The sequence below is a fragment of the Chamaea fasciata genome, unplaced genomic scaffold, assembly GCF_029207755.1.
Source record: "Chamaea fasciata isolate MVZ Bird 193981 ecotype frontalis unplaced genomic scaffold, bChaFas1.0.hap1 SCAF_8, whole genome shotgun sequence".
Lineage (NCBI taxonomy): Eukaryota > Metazoa > Chordata > Aves > Passeriformes > Sylviidae > Chamaea > Chamaea fasciata.
The window spans coordinates 24,645,386-24,663,802 of NW_027094093.1; the positions used below are offsets into that span (position 1 = coordinate 24,645,386).

Genomic DNA, 18,417 nt, shown 5'->3' on the forward strand with positions numbered 1-18,417 from the left:
AGAGGCAAGGGGGCAGGAGCCAAGGAGACAGAACAGCCCCCAGCAGCTACATACTCGCTTTCATCAGTCCCTAGAACAAAAGCACTGCTGCACTATTCTCCATCAGGAAGCAACGAGCACCCCGCACCAATCCCCACCACACTTGGTTCATAAAGCTCCTCTTCATTAGAGCCACTGTTGCCACATCTGTTAGTGTTTTAAAGCACATACATCTGGCTTAATTGAGCACTTGACTTTATTGCTGCTTTATCTCCATTTTCTGAACAGGCCTTGGGGAGAGGGCTTTGTGTAGCTGAAGTTTGCTTCTTTTTTCATTCTTCCTTTTAAAATTTTTTTTCCACCTGAAGCAGGAACAAAAGCCACTGTGACGGCTGCTCATAATCACTGGGGCTGCTTCTAGGAAAGTCTCTTCTCTAGACAATAAACCCCATGCTAAATATTCTGGATTATGTGCTTCAAGCCTGCAGACTTCAACCCCACCAATCCTCTCTTCCCACTCTGTTTCTCCAGGAAAAAAAAAAAAATCAGAATTCGTGGCAGAAGGTGGTGTAGTACATGTCAGGAAGAAAGAAAAGAAAAAGGATCTTGCTGCCTTTGCTGTCTCTGAAACTTTGCCTCTGCCAAGTTACAACAAACAGGAAAAGCAGAATCAAAACACAGTCCCCATGTCCCCCTCCAACCACCCAGTGCCGGCTGTGCTGGTGCCAGCTACCGCTCGCAAACAATCACACTGTGAGACTCCTCTGGCACATCCTTCCAGGTGGCCTGAACAACAGAAAAGCCCAGCTCAGGAAGCCTGCATTTGATGCATGCAGAGCTTGAATCCCTTCCAGAAAGTACAAGGGTCCTTCATGCCTGCAGACTGAGGAGAGGTTACCTGAAATGCCCTTTGCCAGCTCCTATATGTCTGTTTCCCGGTGAAACCAGAAGCCAGGCACAGAGTAGCTGAGAACATAGAGCAGCATTGGCTGTAAGGTTGGCTGTTTTCCCACTAAGACACACCAAGTATTTTGCTGCCACTGGGAGAACAGGATTGGTGCCTCCTGGGGCAAAGAGTTTGGGCACCTTCACTGGCTTGTGGCATCCTCACAGGGGCCTGTGCCCAGCATCCTTCCACAGCTTTCAGGCCATGATATGGGATGGGCACCATCCCAGACAGTATTTCACTCACTGCAGACTGAGGCTGAGACTGCTCAGCTGGCCACCTGACTGTCATGAAGTACCAAATGTACTCAAATACATTATGCTGCTTAATATTAACACAGACTGTAACCCACACAAGCAGCCCAGGAGCTCTATACCTGCTAAAAGCAGGATGACCTGCTGAAATCAGGACTATTGCAGTTTCAGGGTAGGTGGCTGAAGTGATGCTTCATGACACGACCACACGCCATGGCTGTGATGCAGCAATCCCCACAATCTGTTTCATGCATCCAGAAGGATGCTCTTCAGTTACACCACCACTTGCTTTTCATGCCCACCAGGTATGCTCCCCACCCCCACCAGCCATCTCCCAAGCGTCCCCTGACCTCAGTTCCTTGTTCTCCTGCCTGCCACGTACAAGAGAATCCTCTTCAGCCAGTGTCACACCTTGCAAACTCTGTGGCTTCCAACTCTTCCAGTGGAAGCAGGCATCAATGTCCTGTCAGAACCCCTCCTATGAGAATAAGATATTCAAAGCACTGTCAGCTCTCCCAGTGCTGAGTTCCAGTTTGATTTCATGCTGCAGTGCTGAGTCCAACCATCCTTTATCCCTGCTGCCTGGTATCTTTTCTCCATTGTCTAAACACAAAAGCCACCCTTGAAGCGAGCAAAATGTAAGGCATACTAGCAGCAGCCGAATGAGTTCCCCTGGTTCTTCCTGTCCCAGTCCAACAAGACTTCAAACCCAGGAAAAGAAATATCTGAAGAGTGAAGTGAAAGAGAGTCAAAATGTAATTTAACTCTGCACTTTCTGTCCCAAACTGGTAATGGATGTTCCTGTGCATTTGACAATTACTCAGGCACTCCTGTTTCACTAGAGAGGAAAACAGACCAGTCTTTAACAAGACAAACTTCTGGATTCCTTGGGAGGGATGCAGTGAGCAAATTACAGTCTCTAAACCTCTCCCAGCCCTCCTCTCTTCCTCCAGCACAGCTCATATGCACAAAGCAGAGACACTTTTCCTATGAAAAAAACCCTCCTTAGGGTTTATAGTTGAACCCAGCTGGACTCTACTTGTGGGAACACCAGTTCAAGTCCTCCTCAGAAGGACACCCCGTCTTCCAAAGTTAGGGAAAGCAGAGAATTTAGGTACTGCTGTACAACCCACAGTGACCTCCCCCTTCAACCACGACAGAGAGAGGGGACAGCAGATAGCTTCTGTAGCATTGCTTCCCAGGGAAACAGGGAACAGTCAGGGAATGAGCTGCTCCTCTGTGACCAGCAGCTGATATCAGGAGGACTGTAAGGACTGATCATCTCCTCTGCTTCTGGAAACCAATGATACAGGGACTTTCCAAGCCAGAGGCTGCACATGGATTATCACATTTCTTAGCCAGCCATACATCTGTGAATTTCTATACTTCCTTTTTAGATGCCATTTATATATCAAGGGCTTTTCTAACTTCTTACAGGAGTGACCTTCATAGTTCAGTTCTGTGCCCTGCTTGATCTTTTCATAGAATGCCAAATGAAACTGAAAAATAGTGATCTTCTTGTTCCTGCTTCATAGCTTTCCCCTCAGCCCACAGGAACAAGTCAGCAAAAAGACCCAAACACCACTGTGCTGGCCTTTATACCCCATTGAGACAGGTTTTGAAGACCCCTTAGCCAAGGAGTGACCTTCAGAATGCTAAGTGCACCTGCTGTGTGCCATGCATGCCTCCAAAATCAACCACAGCCCTGGTGAGGGGCTGGGAGCCAGGACACCTCTTCTTTAAAAAGAAATAAAAATGCCCAGCCTTTTCGCAACTACAGAAGGCTTTGGCATGAGCTAAGGGCACAGGAACAAAGCCAAAGCACACGGAAAACAGCAGCAGCAGTTCTTGCTGCTGCGTATGTGGAGAGCTGGGACACCAACCTAGAGCAAGGAACTCACTGCAAGCTCCTGACGAGCTGCACAGGGTGCCCTGACACACAGACCCCTCCGGTGCCACCCCCAGTGCTGCCCTGATGGCCCCAGCCCATCAGCACTTGCTCTTGTCACACAGTGAAACGTGCTGGCTGAGGACCAATGAAAGCACCTTCTCATGGGATTTTTCAGGTTTCAAGGATATCAGTGTCTGGCACAGGCTAAAGTAATTAAGATGACTTCCAGGAGACAATCTGGCATTGATTAACCAGCTGTTTACCACTGAACATTACAAGTTCCCACTCTAAAACTCTGCACCAGAACACTTGCTATTTCCTAATTGTTTTCTCCCTTGCCCCATTCCTGTGTCTCACAAAACCCAGCTGTGGCCTCTCATACCACTCCCTTGGCCTCACCATGCTTTGCCTTGCTAAATAAACCACGATGGTGTCAGCCAGACTAAAGCTGAAAGGCTTCCTGAGGGTTAAAGGGAAAAGCATGTTGCTCTTGGCAAACAGATAAATCCAATTTTCACTGAACAGGTCTCAAGATGGACAGCCACAGCCACATGTGCTTGCAATCATCATATTTACATTTGAGTCTTCCTACTGAATACCAGTAGGAAGAATACCAGGGTAAAAAATGCCTTGGGCTGATCTCATTTCTACCAGCTTCATTTGGCTGATCCCTGCACAGCCACAGATCTCTTCATCATCAAGTTCCTCAAGAACAGAGATATCCCTAACACTGCAAGAACTGAGTTAACAACTCATTTCACTACTACTCCCTCCTACATCACTTACAAAGCATGCTTGGAGGAGCAGCAAACAGGCAATGCTGGAAGGAAGGGTTTGCAGTCAACAGGGAAGAGTTACTGGTGGCATTTAACACCTCACAGGAAGAGTAATGCAACTTTTGCATTCAAAGACAGGATTTGTTACAGGACCAGAGAAGGTAGAATGGGCATGTCCAGTTTCAGGGCACTTCCACACTCTCTCCATGTGTAATATCACCAGCTGCTATGTCATCCCCTCTTTGAAAGCGAATTAGGAAGGTCTTCCATTCCCAGTGAGCTCCAAAGAAGCAAAGTACACCCAGCCTCTGCAGTATTTGGGTCCTTCTCTGCAAAGCTGTATCATCTCTGCTCCCAGCATCCCCACAGCTGCATGGGAGATGCATGGAAAGACAAGAAATCAGTGGGACACGACTTTGCCTCTTTTGAGGTCTGCATAATACTGTGTAAATTGATGGGGCAACAAGGATAATTATTATTTAAGGAGGTAGAAGAGGAGAACAGGAACTGCTTATCAATAATGAAAAGCAAAAGTGAATAAAACTTTTGGAGATTTATTCCACACAAGCATCTTTCTTGTTCCTAAAATATATAATGGAGCACCACAGAAGAAAGTCGGACAGATTGGTCAGATCAGATACTAGAAAGGAAGGGGGCAACCAGGGAAAATTTCACTACACCTATAGTTAAGTCTAGGAAGACAAAAAGGAATTAACAACTCTTATAAACATGCAGCTTTTACTGAGATGAAAACTACTGAATTAGATAAACATGGACAATCCAAATAACTAGCCATTGGTATAGTTTACAAAAAGGTTGTGATAGTGTATCATGTTATGAGTGATTTTAAAGTCAAGACTAAATGTTTTTTGTAGTGTTCTAGTCAAAACAGCCATTCACACAGCAAAAATCTGTGGTCTGAACTAGACGAGGAAGCAGGCTGGAGAATGGGACATTGTCCTTCTGGCTGTAAAGCTGTGAAAAATTAACCTGGGAGCAGAGGTGAATGCCTTAAGAGATGACCTGACACCATGTGGAATGATCCCTAAACCAAGAACCTCCACCAAACAAAAGAGCAGTGCTCGGATCACACCTACTGCAGTGGAGTTGGGATGGAGGTCTCCAGATGATGATTCCTTACAGAAATGACCTTGATCAGTTGTCACAATTGACAAGGTCAGCCTGAATCCTTAAATTGGACAGAAAATGGAGAAGCACCCATACAATGAAACAGCCCCAGAGATAGACAAAAGAACAAACTCTTAGAGCATCAGCTGGTGGAAAATGTGAGAAGTCATTGGAGAAGTCATCCAGACAAATTAACTTGGAAAATGGCAGAAGGCTGATGAATATTTGGCATGAAAACAGCCATCAGCCTCCCTGTGATGTTCCCAGAATGAAACTGTAGAACAAGCCATAAATAGTCTGAAGCGCATCTTGCTCCTTTGCCCCAAAGGCAGCATGGCCATGCTGGGGGAGCTTGGAAGTGGAGAGAAGCAAATGCTTAAAATCTAACCCTCACTGAGTCACAGGAATAAATCAGTTTAGAAAGGCCCACTGTAAGCTGGAGAAGAGCCTTTTGGAGGTCTTAAAGGCATGTGACACTTCTCAGTTTCTCCCCTACCAGCTTTTGTTTCATTTGCAATTAAAGTATCAGAGCTGCCAGCTGTCCTTTTCCCTGTTTCTGTCAGGACTGTTGGCCTCAGACAACACACCTGGTATGTCCTCTTGAGCAACCAATTGTCTCTTTCTGTTCCCAACTTTACCGCATTATCTAGTCACTGGCATTGTATAAGGGCTTTGTTTTAAAGCTTTCCCCTGCTTACCTATTGCAAATACTCACTTATTTCCCAAATCCCCTTTCATTTAAAGTTTAAGGTCACAAAGTACAGATTTCCTCATTTCAGCTCCCCCCAAAGCTGGAGTAGTTTGGCTTGGCTGCAGAGTAAACTCAAGGGCCTAAAGAAAACAAACACATGGGACACTTCTGCTACTCTGAAATGCTGAGCAATAAAATCTCAGTAAATAAATAAATAGATGAAAACTTGCTTTAGGTCAGAGAATGTCATGCCACTTGGTTCTCTACAATTTAAAATAAAATCAATTTTAAAAAACCCAGGCAGACCAGGGACCCACACCTAAAAACCAGTATTAACAACAACAACAAAATCATTCCCTTTGAAAATTCAGTACAGTAAAACTTTTTGTGAAACAGGAATGCTGCTTTAGCCTAAATCCAACTGTACTGTGAATTAAACCCCAAACTCTTTTGAGCACAATTTTATTTTGGATTTGGTCACACTGATCTTTAACAATCACTCTCCCATAGCAAAACCTGCCCTCTGCCAAACTGAAAGAGCATTAGCATGGGAGGGTCAGCACTATGTCCTGTGTGTTGACAAAACCTGCTGGGCTCATGAGAAGAACTAAAACATTTTAGAAAATTAATTGTTTAAGGAAAAAAAGTCCCCCCTGGGATGATTAGTGCAAGGGCCTCCTGAACCACTGGACATGAGACTCGCCATCAGACACATCACAGCAGCCTCCCTGGGAGCAGAAAACTACCTGCCCTGCCCTTGAGGTATCACCTGGAGATGTCATCCTAGAAAGACAGTGCTCCAGCCAGGAGGAGATACCGTATTTTCTAGACAGGGTATTATTAGGGCTGAGTTATGGTATGACATCCTCGTGACAACACTATTTTCTCCCTCTCAGTGCTCTTTCCCCTCCCCGTCTTTGTTTGCCTCCTATAACTCTGCAGAGCAGCCAAGTCCTCCCTGTGGCACACGCTCCCATTCCCCTGGAGCTCTTCCCTGCACCTGTGCCTGCCTACATCCATTTTTCAGGCTCATGACTGCTGCTGAGGGTTTGCCAGCTGCTTTCCAGGGGGTTAACGCTTCCCTCCCCATGGGACACTTCTCTAGGGATACAGGGTGAGCCAGGATGGTTTCTTCAAAGCCGCATGGAAGTCCCCCCTCACCCTGGGATCAATTAACACACACAGGTCTTAACTGTCCACTGGTGGGTTTCACTAGCAAAAGTCCCATTCATCAATGTCTTCAGCCTGGTCTTTCACTGCCCATCCCAGCACTCTCTTCTATTCAGCTTTATTCCACTTCTGACCCTCTCAACCATCCACATTATTGATCAGAAAGGGTTTGTCTGGGCTTTCTCTCTTCATAGCAATGGGCCTAACAGTGCAACCACAAGTATTCAACATCTTCACACCTACAGTTTCAACCAGGGCTGGTGCTCCTGCCCTCTGACTGATTTCAATCTATTTGATTCTTTGACTTTTAGTTTTAAGCCTCAGTTTCTAAGATTTCCATGTCCTCATCCCCTCCAACTGCATTTAACAATGAAGCAAAATTTGGTTAATAATGGATCCATACCTACATCATCTTTGATCATCCAGTTAGTCCTTGCTGCACAGCAGCTTCAAGTCTAATTTTATTTATGTAGCTGAGAAACCAGTTGCTATTTGTTTTAATTTCTTTTGCCAAACCTAACGCAGCGTGACTTTTGGCAAATCTCATTTTATCCCTACCCTTCCTGACCTCTAAGACATTGCTTTTTTGCCAATTAGTCTTTTTTTTCCATTCCTTACTGACTCTGTTTAATCCCAGCTATCCTTTTTAAGGTAGCTATTCACCAGCTTTCAGCAAGGAGCCCTTTCCTGCCCTGTTTTCCTTCTCTGCTTAGGACCCCTGGTCCAGATAGTTTCTGCATTTTGAATTAGAGGCTCCGTATCCTCTGCATTCACCATTCTCTGCACGGATGACTTCAGCCACCAGGTTTTTTCATTTTTCAAAGTTTGCCCTTTCAAAGACAAGTATCCTAGTTCCAGATCTACTTTTGTTTAGGTTTCTATCTAATTTAAAAGGAATCCATTTTATGAACACTGGGTCCAACATTCCTCTGTACAATCAGGCCCTCTTAATATCAACACTTGTTACCAAAACAAAACCTAAAATAGCACCTCCATTAGCTGGTGCTCTATTTAATGAAAAAATCTGGGCTACCACATGCAGGCATATTTATGTCTTACCTTATTAATAAAATGTGTTTGCCAATGTGTATTCCTAGATATTAAGATACATTCCTAAGTTCCCACAGCAATATTATTTTGGAAACTTTGATCTTTCCAATAACATTACAGAGACATTTATTCACACGACTATTGCCACCCCACAGAATTTCCTTCCTTTTCTTAATTTTCATTTTTAATTCCACCTTCCCCACAGATGTTGCCTTTCTCGTCTTTACACTGCTACAGCTAGGACAGCACCAGTACCAGTCCATATAGGCTACGTGCCAGTGCTTCTGGTATCATCAGTTCTGGGTCCTTGACTTCTGATCACAGCCACCCTGACCTTCCCTCTTTCTGAAGATACTACCAAAGAAAATAAAACACACCATCACAGAAAAACACCACCACAAAACCCTGCCACTGCAGAACATTTAAGTCCACTAATTGTGGCCTCATCTTTGGTCTGTTTGAGATGGAGTCAGTAGTGTTGGCTCAACATGAGGGACTGTGAATGGCCTTGTCATGGATGTCACAGGGCCTGGCACATTTCTTCAACAAAACCAATGTTAGGCAAAAAAAGGGGAAATGCAAATGAAAGAGGATGAATTAGACTAAGACAAAAATGGATTCTGGTAGACTAAGAAAGTCTCAGTGCCCATTCTGTTACTGACTGTGGGACCGACCAAAGAGTTTTGTCTTCAGTACTTTCTTTGTTCCTGATCCCACTCCAATTTTTGTGTGCTCTGTTTCACAGTGAAGTCCTTGAAAGCAAGTAATGTGGCCCTGGCCATAATCTGCTTAAGGTAATTTATGGTGGTACAATACAGCTGACTTCAGGGAAGTCAATCCTGACACCAGGAAGGTCCCATAAACAGTCTCAGAGCCAAGTTCATGAACTAGGATTCAAGAGAATTGGAATCGAGCCCTCCTACCCTGCTTCTTGATCCTTAAGAGACCTTGAGGAAATAATTTTATCACTCTATCCAGCAGTTCACATCTATAAAAAGGGGACCATAAAAATCCCATCCTTGACAGAATGATTGTAAGTGTCAAGCCAGCAGATAGGGAAAAATCCTTGTAACTATGGCAAGGACAGCCACATAGCTAAAATGGACAGACATTTAGGTGCAAGTCCCTTGCTCTGACTGTCCTTTTAGGGCCACATAAATAATTCCCCTTTATTATGCCATGCTATTACCACTGAACATACAGGTTAAAGTAAGACGGGGCAGAGGATTGGGGGAAACTCTGAATTCTTTCTCTCTTTAGCCCTGCAAAGGCTGGAGGCGTTCAGCAAAATCCAAAAAAAAGGATTGTGGTAATTACCTCACCTGCCTTGCTCCAAAAATTGCCTCTTCACAAAAAACCTCATGCATTGCAGCTGCCGAAACTAAGATAACCCCAGTCAATAATCCTGAGTCATGCATTTGACTTGATTTTTTTTTCTTCAGGCCATGCAGACTAAGCAAAACTGACCCCATGCAGAAACGCAGGAGATACAGACAACCACCTCTGAACAGTTACCCTGACACAGCCCCCCTCTGGACCACACAGCAGGGTGAGTGGGGAGAACACAGATGTTTCCCCACAGCACCAAACACAGTTCACCTCTTGTTACCTTCTTACCTGCTGAAAAATTCCTATTCTTGCTTGGCATCAGGCACCGTGATTACCAAGCCTGGCAGAGGTTGGACACTCCTCGAACTTGAAAATTTCAGGAAAGATTTAGGTGCATCTCTTTCTTTTCCCTTCCTCCCTCCCTCATACACCAAGAATCAGCAACTTTGCAGAAGTGATTTGCATTTTCTCATATCAAAGAAGTGTACGTGCCAAAACACATGTGAGCCCAGGCATGTAAGAGGCAACAGTAGTCTCCAACTTGCCCTTAAGAAACATCAGGCATTAATAAGCTATTCATTCATAGGGAGAATGCTGCTCCCAGTCAGTGAACAGCTTCAGAAGAGCCAAGATTTGGTCCTGAAGGAACCGAAAAACCCTGGGAGCAAAGGTCTTCTGGAAGTGATGAATCTAACTCTTCACCTGAGCCACTTGATCAAATGCTATTGTTATCACTTAAAATAAGCATGTTGACCTGAGGTCCCTCCAGGACAACAGAGTCCCAGTATACAGTTTGCTGAACAGGCTGATTTAGAGATAATCTTGTCTTCTAAAGACTTTTTCATCAAAGAACAACGCTCAGGCTCCAAGGGAAAGGGTGAGCACCCCTAATCTCACTGCTTCATGACTGGATTAGGTAATATGGATGTTCAGGTTCAGAAGCTGAAGCTGAGCTCCCTCAAATCCACCTGCTCTTGCTGAACCTCCGGAGGCCTGGTTGATTCAAAGGCTGCAAAAAGCAGCCACATGATGAAGTCCTCCAGCCCTGAGCCTTTGCTCTCCATAAATTCATCACAGTTTATAAATTCTCTGAAATCAACACTGCACCATCACAATGCTTAGTCCTTGTTTGTTCCACGGTGAATAACATAACTCCAGTGTTGGGCAACTTGACTTGGAAAAATCCAAACTGTCTGCTCCTCCCACCCTAAGGAATGCTCTTGGTGCCTGCTCTCCATTGTATGGTCTGGATGGCCATGGGTCTGGAAGGAGGACAAAGCAAAGACAAAGGGACAATACAGCAGTTTAAGACAGCAGCCTGGTCTCTCACGTTGCCATATCGCCTCAGCTGGTTATAATCTCCTCCACAAAATGAAGTAACAAGCGAATGACTAATAACTGGAAGATGAGTGTGCCTTGCTAAGGCAACACAGCAGGGCAAAGGACTCTTGCCAAGAGCAGTGAGAATCTTATTTCAGTACTTCCATGAATACAGCTGCCATTTACCTATCTCCCCAGATCCTAGCACACCTTCAGAAGGCTGCTGCAATGAAAAGGAAAAATCCTATCCTCCTCTTCCACCAGTTAATGCCCCCAGATCACCTAATTTGCTCTGAACCCATTTTCCCTTAATCAGCTAGGCCAGCCTGATGCTCATCCCCCACAGCTGTTCACAAGCACCTATTAGAGATCTCTCAAGCACCCAGAAAAAGCAGCATGGACAGGACCAGCCAGAAAATCCCCAGATGGCCTAAGGGGAGGGAAAAAAGACTGCACAATGCAACTTTGTGCTGAAGTAGACCTGCCCTAACCAGTTCCCATCCACAGCAGTTTCTTCCCAGGGCAGATGAAGTTCTTCCCAAGACAGCTGCTTGTTCATGTGCAGCTGTCCAGAGGCAGCTACGTCCTTGCCTTGTCTCCACCACTTATGCCACACGATCAATTATATTTAATGTTATTTCACTCCTTGCTTTGAGCAACAGCAACTCTCGTTTCAGGTAAGGACACACTTCCCCCTCTTTGTTTCCTCATCTCAGACCAAGCCTTTATTGTACCTTCTGAGAGCAACATTAACTTGTGACCCTGTTCTTCCTTACAGTCTGACTGAAAAAAAGCAGTAGCTCGAACACATTCCATCAAAATTCCAACATGGAACCTCTGGGGACTGCACTTTCTGTGGCAGCTTAGTCTGAACTTGAGGGTTGTGTTGTGCTGCATTATCAAAAAAACACTTGGAGAAATGGAACTGGACTCAGGGAGCTGAGGAAGGAATCAGGAAAGTCTGACAGCCATAAACCTGCCAGGGGTGTAAGCAACAGCTTTCAGGAGGTTGCAAACAATAGGAAAGAAAAGGCTGAACAAGCCAGAAAGGAACAATTGCATTAAAATGCCAAGATTTCGACCAAAATATTCTTGAACTAGGGGGAGGATGAGGCCAGTTTGAACATATCTTCTGCCCAAAATGACAATGGACTGGAAGGTTCTCTAGGGAGCAGAACTTGGAGGTTGTCTGTTCAGGGGACTGGCATGGATGAATTCTTTCCATTTGGTTTTCCAACATCAAATTTGTAGTATTTTATGTACAAAAAAATTGGCATCTCTGCCAATTTTCATTAAATGAGTAACAAACAGTTTGAAAGGCTCCAAAGATTATTATACCAGGCATGAGATGAATGTAACATGGGAAATGTCACCACTTATGTTTAAAAAAGCACACTGAAAAAATCACTCATGGGACCTGACTCCCACAGTCAGTCTAGGGAGACTGACAAGTGACTACACATTTGCTCACCACCAAATCTTGTCCAGCCTAGCATGAAAACACCCAGAGACACAGTTGGGCTGGAAAACCTACTGGTGCAAAACAGTATCTGCTTGGCATTGCAACTGGACAAGGCAGAGGAAGAAAAAGCACTTGGCACATCCTAATGTCATGGTGCAGGACAAGCCAGTAAATCCTCAGTGATTGTCTCCATTCTAAGAGACCTAAAGCCCACAGGAAACAACACAAGGTTCCCCTTCCAGTGTCCCCTGCTTTATCTCCTTACACTCACTGTAGAGTGTGTGACCTTCATGAGGGGAGAAAAGACAATGCTCATCCTGGAATAAGATCCAGGGAGGGACAGAATATAGACATCTCTGCAACAGAGCCTCAGCAACTCTCATCTCCCAGATCCTGAAACAGTGACTAATTAGAAACATCTTTGAATCCCCAGCTGGGGAGGTGCCTGAAAAGAGACAAAACATAAGGATGATGATGATATTTGTAAGTGCTGTTACTTGTTAGCATCTCATAATGTTGACAGCAGCTCTTAGCAAGCATGCACCAGTGAATAGCTTACATGCATTAATGCTCTTTTAAAAACCATGTGTTTAACCCTCATCAGAGACAGAACTCCTCCATTCCACATGAAACCTCAAGCATTGCCAAAATGATTTAAAGCCCTAGCAAACAAGAGCTCTTGGAAGTGATAATCAACCCCCTCTTGCCCACACGTGACTCTCAAGGTCTGTTTCTCATGCTCTACAGTTTCCAGCTGGGACCCATCAGTAAGCTATCAATTGCCCCTTACATACAGATGAACAGGTAATTAGTTAAATGACCTAATTAATATTAATACACTTGAGTGATATAACTAACAAAGCTTGTTTTTTAAGGAGTTTTATGTATCTTTCCTGAGAGTGTGCTTGTGAGTACATTGTTGGTTCTCTGATGTCTAACACTGGCTGAGTTTCTGCTTCAACCCCTTAGAAGACAGGAACAAGGTACAGTCCTACCACCCAGCAACTATTTCCATAAAAGCCATAGGAAACCAGTATCTTAGAGCTCAATCCCTCCACTGAATTTTCCGGTTCAAAAGTTTTCAGGGTAGCCATAGAGACAAAGATAATCCACACGTGCCCACACACAGGCTCGTTTGGAAGAAAGCCAGGCTCAAAATGGGACAGCCAGTGCATTGCTTTAAAGCAAGAAAGAGAAGTCTTTACTGAGTGCAAGAGCCAAACAAGGACCATGTTTGCACTCTACTGCCCAGATGCCCTCTGAACAGAGTTAATATGGCATGGCACAGTGTAGCGGTGTTAAAGGGGAAGATCTGCACTTTGCCATCAGAGATGCTCTGGATGCATGACGTGTGCATACACATGATAGGAATTTAAAAAAAAAAAAAAAAAGTAAGATTTGGAGGTTTTAAGGGGTGGGGGAGAGACAAAGAACGGGTACAGTGAACTCAGCCTTGTAAAACACATGCATGCATTGGCCTGCACCGAGCGGGGACATAGAGAGCTCTGGTGCCAGGTCCTGGAGCAGCACAGGGGATCCTGCCCTCCCCATCCCCGGGGCTCAGGCGGTGGCACAAACAAGCAGGGACAGACATGTTATGGAGCAGCCCACAGGAAAGCACAAAGCCAAGCTGCTCACCTTGCAAAGGCTGCAGGTAAGGCTTGCTCAGCACCTGCCTCCAGCTGCTGCACAGGGGGAGCCAGGGGATGCGGCCCCTGTGCGTTCAGCGTGGCACCCCACAGCAGCCCCACACACAGGAATGGCATGTTCTGCTCCAGACACCATCCAGGCTTGGAGGTGTTCCCACATCTCCATGACTCCAGCACATCACACATGGAGGAAACCCAGGGAGAGGGTTGGATCAAGCAGGAGAAATGAAGTTTGAATTCACTTGAAGTAATTTTAAGAACCAAACGAAATACAGCAGGCCCAGGGGACCCTTCTGGCTAGCTGGGCTGGCCTCACCACAAGTAGGAATTCAGGGGTACCCTCTGCAGCAAAGAACTCCTTCCAACTCCAATGTCTGCCAGTAGCAAGATTTGCCCCTGTGCCCCATTACCCAGGAGACCATCAAACTAGTCAGTAATTCAAATATTTCACAAGTTTTCTGCTCTGTTCAGGTTGGGACAGCTGTCAAGGAACATTGTCAAGGCAGATATATCCCTAAAAAATCCCCATCCAAACATCACACCCCCAGCCTGAGCCCTTCAAAAAATGAGAGAGGGAGAGGAAAGGAAAAAGCTGTGTCAGGATGGAGGACACAGCATGAAGGGTGCATGCACAGGCATATCAACAGCTCCTGGGAAAGAGGACGGGGTTGAAACACAGCCCAGACCTGCTGCTTAGCAGCTGGGGTTTAACACTTGTTGCAGCAAGAGAAATTAGTAACACAAATCAGCACAGAGAAGGATGGGGGTGTCAGGTTCAACTCAGGGCTGCACCAAGGGAGAGTAGCAAAAGTGGTCTTCAGGGAAGTGTTGGTTTGGTTTGTTCTATTTTGGTTTATATTTTTTGTGAATAGATCTTCATAGTCCTGATCACAGTCCCAGGAGTGTACTACCCTCCCTTATAGCTTCTTATTCCACCATCTTGGTGCATCTCCAAGGCATGAACACCCTGGAAACATGAACAGCAAGTGAATTTGTATTATTTTCTCTGCTGGAGCTCTTAGTGATTTGAAAGCAAATGCTTTTGTTAATGGCAACAGCTAGCTTTATCAGCTGTAATCCCTACCACTGATCCAAACAGAGTGTTGAATGGGAGGAGTAAAATGAAAATCCACATCCCACGAACATTTGTCTCACTAAATGTGCTGGTGCTGCCCCAGTATCACCCACTGCATGGCCCCTTCAGCAGAAGACCACCCCATTGATCCACTCTCCCCTGGGGAGAGGGGAGGGGGCAACACGTGACAGTGAGGGCGAGACCTCAGGAGCCCCACAGCATTTTTGCAGGACAACCCCATCCCCATACTCCTGTTGCAAATCCTCTGCAAACACCAGGCTCTGCAGGGAGAAGGAGAGGACAGGAGGAGCGTTCTCTGCCATCCCACCTGGGTGCACATGCATGAATTCCCTGATCCAAGAGCAGCAGTGGTGCTAGATTGCTCCCTACTCTTATCTCGAACCACAAGCCTTTATTTCTATTTTCTCTCCCCTGTCCAGATGAGGAGGGGAGCCATAGAACAGCTTTAGCAGGCACCTGGCATCCAGCCAGGACCAACCCACCACAGATGTGCAGCACACATAGGCTCCTCTTTAAAATTTAACCGGTGACAGCAGCAGCTCAGGTTCCTGTTGCAGGTGGCAGAGCTCCCTACATCAGGATAAGCAGTGAACACCTCCAACCCACCTCTGATATTGTCTGAGAAAAATGAAACATTAGCTCAGATACCAACCATCTGAGCTGATACTCATGAAGTGAAGGCTCCTGAGATTTTCCCCAATACCTGTGCACTTCAATCACACTTCAGGTTGTGACTGCAGACGATCATAGTCCTCTGCTTCCAAGATTTCTTCCTGCAAGGAATGTGAACCACTTGGCTTTCCCACACAGATGAAGAGAGGAAAGCCAAGACGCCAAGCAACTGCAGGCTCTCAGAAAAGAATTCATGATGAAAAACGATGGCTTTCCTCTCGGAAGGTGAGAGCTTAAACTGGGAAGAATCTAGAACCTCACTGAGCACTGCAGCCCCGCACTCCATGGAGGGGTGCTGGATGAGGACTGCACCTACACATTAGAACTCTTGCTAAAGCATGTCAGCCAATGAAGAGACTCAGCAGGAGCCTAGCTGGGCTGGTGGACAAAAGGGAGGAGGCAGGGAAAAGCTGTGACAAATTGAAAATTCATTGTGGATTGCGTAACTGCATGAATAATTCCTTTCAAGCCGAAAGAGATTCCTGCAAAAGAGGTAGCTTGCTGCAGTCCCTCAGCTCCATTTAATGAAAGAACTACCAGACAGATGGGTGGTTTGGGTTTTGGTTTTTTTGGTGGGGTTGTTTCAACAAAAAACCAAAAAAAAACAAAAACAAAAACAAAAAAAAAACCACGCCCAAAACCAAACTCAATTACAAGATGCAGCTAATCTTCTATCAGCAGAGAAGAGCTGGTGGAACCAACCAAACAGGTGACCCTGATAGATTTCCCCACCCTGGTAGAACAAGAATTTGCTCAAAATGGCGAAGAGTCTCATTCCCTTTTGCTAGAGACAATTTTTCATTCCTGAAAACAATGGAAGAAATGCACATCAGGGGGGTAGGAAGATATGAAAAGTATTTTCTGCAAGCCACTGGGACTTATGAAAGCATCAGGAAAGAGGAATTGGTGAAAAGAAAGGGACAGGAAAAAAGTCCCAACAGTAAGATATACTTAAGTTACTGAGTGTCATGCCCAGAAGCAGGGAAACCCCATATCTAAAATTATAGGACTCAAATCTTGTACCACCCAGTTCAGAAACAGTCCCATCCCCTGCATCTCTCAACTGCCATGGCAGGGTTAGGCTTTTTCTATATGCCAAATCGAATTCTGCAGTAATCCCTTCTGGCCCTTCTTGTAACAAGCAATGGGACAAAAGAAAATACCTTTAAGCTGTAGCAGGGGAGGTTCAGATTTGGTATCAGGAAAAATTTCTTCATGGAAAGGGTTACCAAACATTGGAGTGGACTGCCCTGGGAAGTGGTGGCATCGCCACTGAAGGTATTTAAAAGATGTGGCACTTAGGGACATGGTTTAGTAGTGAACTCAGCAGTGCTGGGTTTACAGTTGAACTCAATGATCTCAAGGGCCTTTTCCAACCTAAATGATTCCATGATTTTGTTGCAGAAAGTGTACCATTTCCCAAAGACAGCCAGGCATCTCAGGAGCAGTATTGCCAAAGAGTGCGTCTTGGCCCTGAAGCACCCACACAGATGCCCTGATGTCTAATATTCCAGTTGAACCCATGCTGCAGCCTTCTTCTCCAAGTGGACACTAACTGGGCCCTTCCTCCTCTGTCTGGTCAGTGATTTTTACCAAACTTTGAAGATGAAAATCATTGGTCAGACATCTGTACCACCCCACCAGCAGGGAATTGATCAATGGATCCAAAAACTAGTGGGAAAGAGGAAACCTTTACAGAAAGCTGACTAAAATTCATTCTGCCCTGTGGGATCTTTAAGAGCCAAGCCCACTAGCTTTGGAGCTCCCTCCTTGAATTCCACATATTTTAAACTATTTGCCTAAAACCAGATCCCCAAATCTCTGCCAAGCTCTCCTAATCCATCAGCTTTGAGGTCAGGACTGCAGCCCACTCCACAAGTTCCTCCTTTCTTCTGCACAGCCTCAGCTTCTCCTCCTCTTCCCTGAACACCACTCCCACTACTGCTCATTACCCATTTTTCTCCTTCACCTCAGTTCCCCTCTCCTTGCTTCCCACATGAACATCATGAGCTCTAACTCCCCACCTAGGCAATCTCAGGTCCCATTTTTTTTCAGGAGAGCCTTTGTACCTACCACAGGCTCCAGGACCAGGCAGGAAGACCAGAGAAAAGGAAAGGGTGGCAGGCTGAGCAGTTTGTAGGCTGCTGTTTATTGGGAGGGTGGGAGAGCACTGATCCCTTTTTCCCTGTTTGGGGATAGGGATGTGTGAAAGGGGTTCAGGACTGCCTCCTTCTCCAGCCCCTTCATTGGCATAAGCACTTTGGCAGCTCAGTGCTTCACACCCACTCAAGGACGACTCTGAGCACCCGCATTCCTACCAGATGTTGCTCAACATGCTCCCACAGCAGCCCACTCCAGACAGTGCTCACGTGGCAGAGCCAAGCCTCTGCATCCTCCTGTCCAGCTGGGCTGGGGTGTGAGCAGCGAATCCCACACCTGGCCCCCAGCCGGGGAGCAGCTGCGCTGCACAAGTGCTGACTCAGGCGTGAGCAACACCAGCACAAGGGCATCGCCTGCCCTCGGTACCCAGGGCCAGACAGCCGGCAGCCTCAGCCCAGAACACGCTCTGCCCTGGTGAATCACACACCAACCCCAGCAAGTCCTTTCAAGACCCATCAGTCACCAGAGGGGAAAAAAATTACATGCACACAAAGTAATTAGAGGTGTAGCCCTCTCCCCTCCCTCTGTGCAGGCTTAATGCTTCCTTTGTCCAGGCATGTTTGCCTTGCTAAGTCATGCTTCAGGACAACTTTCTTGACAGAAAACAAAGGTTAATTAATATTTAAAAAAAAAAAAAGAGACAAAAAACCACACGAAAGCCCCTCATTAAAATGGCCACCCTCTCAGCACAGCTCTCTACTCACACTGGTCCTTCTCGGAAACAGCACTGATCCATGACAATGACCCCTGCAAAAAAGCCAAACTGCACACAACCAACTCAGGGCTATCTCCAGTGATGGAGGGGTGGGAAACCAGCCAGCAGAGCAGATCAGAGACACAGCAG

At 45.8% G+C, this 18,417-nt stretch overlaps 1 protein-coding gene across 2 annotated transcripts in view; it reads right to left on the bottom strand.

Moving 5' to 3' along the window:
- IGFBP2 (insulin like growth factor binding protein 2) overlaps positions 1 to 18,417 on the bottom strand; it is a 58,964-nt gene that overhangs the window by 16,652 nt on the left and 23,895 nt on the right. The window contains exon 1 of one of the 2 annotated variants that reach the window (XM_066190204.1): positions 9,503 to 10,556. The exons of the other annotated variant lie outside the window; for it this stretch is intronic. Within the exon in view, the coding sequence (XP_066046301.1) occupies positions 9,503 to 9,533 (31 nt within the window). The 5' untranslated portion in view covers positions 9,534 to 10,556. Of the gene's footprint in view, positions 1 to 9,502; positions 10,557 to 18,417 lie in introns of those variants that run through there. 2 annotated transcript variants of the gene reach the window in all.